We start from the raw sequence: 3,775 nt of genomic DNA, 5'->3' as shown, positions 1-3,775 counted from the left end.
TCAATTTCAATTTCCTTGTTTCGTTGTCACACCAAGCTTATTCTCATTTTCATTTAAGATCCGGTTTAATTGAATCCATCTTTTACATTCCTATTTGTTGAATTTTTCTTTTCCTTGTTTAATTTCTGCAAAGCCAATCCCCAATTCCCTTTACGATTCAAGCCATTTACATTTCTTGCACTTTAAGATTCTGAAATTTACATTTCTTGCGTTCTAAGTTTCTGCCATTTAATTTCTTGTTCTTTAAGATTCAGCACTTTATTTTCTGTTCTCTTTAATTTCATGCAATTTACCCATTCCCTTTACTTTCCATGCAATTTAAATTCTGTTAATCACAAAACACTCAACCAAATCTTGATTCGCTTGACTAAATCAACCACTAAACTGAAATTGCTCAATCCTTCAATCCCTGTGGGATCGACCTCACTCACGTGAGTTATTATTACTTAATACGAACCGGTGCACTTGCTGGTTAGTTTTGTGTGTTTGGGATTCGTTTTTTTTCGTTTTCCGAAAATACACATTAGTAGCTAACCCTTATCCGCAAAGACCAAATTACAACCAATGATCTTACCAACATGGAGGCAATCAAAACCAAGGGTGGAGGGATAATTCAAATCAAAGGTGGAACCAAGCTCCTCAAGCTCAACACAACCAAAACACTCAACTCTACTACCATCCCCAAGGTCAACCACAATACCAACAACCCTACAAACAAACCCTACAATCTCAACCTCAAGGGAAGTACCTACACCCACATAGTAGGTCTAGCCTTCCTCAAGTTAACCAAACCATTCCCTCCAATAAACCTCACATGAATGACACAATTCACACCTTCATGCAAGAGCAACGAGAGTTCCATAAAAAAAAAGAGGCATATATGGCTACGATAGCTGAAGCCCTTTCAAGTTTAACTCTCCCTCCTCAAACCGCACAAAACACCCAACAAGCTTCAACCTCGAGTAGTTTACCCTCCCAGCCTCAACCCAACCCTAAGGGTAGCATCAATGCCATTACCCTTAGGAGCGACACTAAACTGGATAAAAATGTTTATATACCTACAAAGTTGAGTGAGGAGACAAACACTGAAGAGGTAGGAGATGAAGTGGAGGTGACGAGGGATGAAGATGAAAGTGTTGACAAAAGCAAAGAAGAACCATCCAAGGTCAATGAGCCAAAGAAAAATACTTTGCTTGAAGAGCCTTTGCCCATTCCATTCCCAACCGTAGCCAAGAAGGCCAAGAAACAAAAAGAGCTTGACCCCACTATGGTGGAAGTTTTTAAGAAGGTTGAAGTCACCGTCCCCCTCTTCCAAGCCATTCAACAAGTGCCAAAATATGCCAAGTTCCTTAAAGATGTTTGCACTCACAAAGATAAGCTTGGCAACCTAAACACAAAGCCGGTAGATGATTTTATCTCTTCTTTACTTCTTGAAAAATGCAATGATCCCGGCCCATGTTTGGTCACTTGCTTGATTGGTGGGATGAAATTCATAGACTGTATGTATGATCTGGGGGCATGCATAAGCATTATGCCCCTCCCCATTTATGAAAGATTGAATTTGTCTCCCCTAATGAGGTCCGGGGCAAGGTTTGTACTAGCCGATAAGAGTATTGTGTCAGTTGTGGGGATTGTAGAGAATGTGCTAGTTAATATTCAAGGATTGCTCTTTCCAGTTGATTTTTACATTTTGGAGACCCCTCCCATTGACTCTAACAAGCCATCGTCCATACTCCTTGGAAGGCCATTCTTAAAGACGGCCCGTTTCAAGCTAGACGCACATTCGGGAGTCTATTCTTTCGAGTCGGATGGCAAGTTAGTCAAGTTCACTTTGGAGGAGTCCAACAAGCCTGTTCTTGAAGCTTATTCTATTTTTGGGTGCGACATCATTGATGATCCATTGATTGAGGATGGGAAAGTGCAAGAAGAAGAGGATGTTGCCAAGAAGTAAAATTCAAAGGATCACACTCAACCCAAGAATGCCAAGGAGTTGGAGATTTTCCTCCTTGGTGAAGTTTTCAAGTGACCAATGAAGCCATGTAAGTCCAACTTAGGACTCTAAACCAAAGTGCTTGGTGCGAGACACCCCACCATGGTAACATTATTCTAATTTTATCTCTTTTTTATTGCCTTTTGAATTATTTGCTTTCTTGTGATATAATGGGTAGCTTCGGTTTGGTTTGATGATTTTGAGTTGACTACGTTAAATTACTTGTGGACTATGAAATTGTGCTTGTTTGAATGATTTGGGGTTGGTATGTTGATATGCTAAGGGTAAGAACCTTAGTTCTGAAGAGAAAAGAATTTTTTGAAACAGGGCATCTGTGAGTACGCACAAAACTGTGTTTTTTCGTCACTTGTGCGATCGCACGAACCTGTGCGTCCACACACGACATCACACACCCTATGGTCGCAGCACCAGCACGGCTTGTGCATGCGTGCTGCCTTGTTTTCTCTGATCTGTGCGTGCGCATGCCTGCGTGCGTACGAACACGTCCCCTCTCATACTTCATCTGTGCGGCTGCACAGACGTGTGTGCCCGAACACCAATTGCAGACCACTCTGGTGGGAGCGAGGGAAAAGCTTGTGCGCGTGCTCAATCGCCCCCATTTTTTGCCTTTGTGCGTGCGCACGGACCTGTGTGCGCACGCACACATGATTCTGTCCTCAAGTACATTAAAAAAAACCTGTCTGTGTGGTCGCACGACTTTGTGCGTCCGCACGTCTTTGTGCAACCTCTCTAGTTGCAGCGATCACACGCTGTATGCATTCGTACCCCTTCTAAGTTTTCATCTCTGTGCATCCGCATAGGCCCCTGTGTGCCCGCACACATCGCGTTCTGGGCGTTAACAGAGAAACCTGCCTGTTGAGAGGCAGCCCTTTCTTTTCTTTTTTTCTTCTTTTCTTTATAGCTACTCTCTCTCTCTTCTCTACCCAGCTCCACCGGCCACCGCTACCGTCAGCCCACTGCCGGTAACCTCTCTCTTTCTCTTACTTCTCTTCCCTTTTCTTTCCTTCTTTCTATTCTTTCTCTTTTCTCTATTCACCACCGGTAAGTTCTCTCTTCTGGTGTTTCTTTTTCCGGCATACCCAAACGCCGTGATTTTACAGTGGCTATAAGGAGTGCCATTGTTCCTCCCTAGTTCTTGTCCTTTTCAACCTCTATATCTCAGGTTCTTGTTTTTCCTTTCTATTTATGTTAATATTTTTGCAATTGCTTTCATTTCTTTTATGTTGCTTAGATTTAATTAGCTACTTTCTTTGTTGTTTCTGTGTATTGCAAAGTATTGTTGCTTGATTGTTGGGTTGGTTATGATCAAATTTGAGCTTAATTGTGATGAACTTGCACATTGCATACTACATGTTCGATAAAAGGCCTCAATGAACATTTTGTTTGATTCATATGACTTGGCCATCATATGTATTCAATTTATCTCTTGTTGGGCATATTGTATGAATGGTGCAACTTTTATTATGACTTTTGATGGTAGAAAATTGAAATCACCAATGCATTTCCTTGTTTGCTGATGTGAAATTGTGGTTGTAAATGCATTGTGATGGTGTAATCTAAGTTTCATTGTTCATTTTGGAATTTATATTGAGTAACCACTTTACAAATGTTAAACTTTTGATGATGTCTTGATCAAACATCTTTTGGCTTCCAATTAAGAACATTATATGTGTGATTACCACTTTTTGAGGATGAACAATGGACAATTCCCTTTTGGTGCTTGCTTGAAGTTGCTTTCATTTTTCTATTTTATATTTGCAACTT

At 41.0% G+C, this 3,775-nt stretch overlaps 1 protein-coding gene across 1 annotated transcript; it reads left to right on the top strand.

Annotated features, from left to right (window-relative positions):
- Positions 1-880: 880 nt before the first annotated feature.
- Positions 881-1,951, top strand: LOC107607341 (uncharacterized). The gene has a single exon (XM_016309309.1). It carries the CDS (start codon positions 881-883, stop codon positions 1,949-1,951), a length of 1,071 nt encoding a protein of 356 aa, XP_016164795.1.
- Positions 1,952-3,775: the final 1,824 nt, after the last annotated feature.

The sequence above is a fragment of the Arachis ipaensis genome, chromosome B7 (assembly GCF_059453495.1).
Source record: "Arachis ipaensis isolate K30076 ecotype BB chromosome B7, ASM5945349v1, whole genome shotgun sequence".
Taxonomy (NCBI): domain Eukaryota; kingdom Viridiplantae; phylum Streptophyta; class Magnoliopsida; order Fabales; family Fabaceae; genus Arachis; species Arachis ipaensis.
Note: the sequence above shows the minus strand (reverse complement) of the source record. Positions and strands in the feature narration are given on the sequence as shown.